Source organism: Penaeus monodon, chromosome 25, assembly GCF_015228065.2.
Source record: "Penaeus monodon isolate SGIC_2016 chromosome 25, NSTDA_Pmon_1, whole genome shotgun sequence".
Taxonomy (NCBI): domain Eukaryota; kingdom Metazoa; phylum Arthropoda; class Malacostraca; order Decapoda; family Penaeidae; genus Penaeus; species Penaeus monodon.
In genome coordinates this window covers 36,440,602-36,440,916 of record NC_051410.1, presented here as the reverse complement: position 1 = coordinate 36,440,916, position 315 = coordinate 36,440,602, and the positions used below count along the sequence as shown (strand labels likewise).

The following is a 315-nucleotide window of genomic DNA, read 5'->3' as shown; positions in this document are numbered from 1 at the left end:
CGTCGGTCTCTTCCACTCCACGTCCTTATCGAAACCCAGCGACGTAGCATCAGCTGGAAATTCCGGGTCGGTGAACAACTGAGCTTCTGACCAACACTTTGCCTTTAGCTTGGCGTAGTCTTGGCCTCTGAAAAGCCGCACGGACTCGGTCTTGGCTACCTTCGTCGGCGCCATGGTGGATTCTGGGAGGAGGAAAAAGAAGGTGTTGATTGTTATTAGTAAGTCTTGTTAGTGGGACTTAGGTGATGTGGTTCATTTAATTTTCGTTTTCTAGATGTCCATGTGATTTATAGGATATTAAAGCTGTAAATGTTG

At 46.7% G+C, this 315-nt stretch overlaps 1 protein-coding gene across 1 annotated transcript in view; it reads right to left on the bottom strand.

Moving 5' to 3' along the window:
• LOC119589464 (calpain-12-like) overlaps positions 1 to 315 on the bottom strand; it is a 3,923-nt gene that overhangs the window by 972 nt on the left and 2,636 nt on the right. The window contains exon 2 of the mRNA XM_037938066.1: positions 1 to 182. Within this exon, the coding sequence (XP_037793994.1) occupies positions 1 to 174 (174 nt within the window). The 5' untranslated portion in view covers positions 175 to 182. The remainder of the gene's footprint in view (positions 183 to 315) is intronic.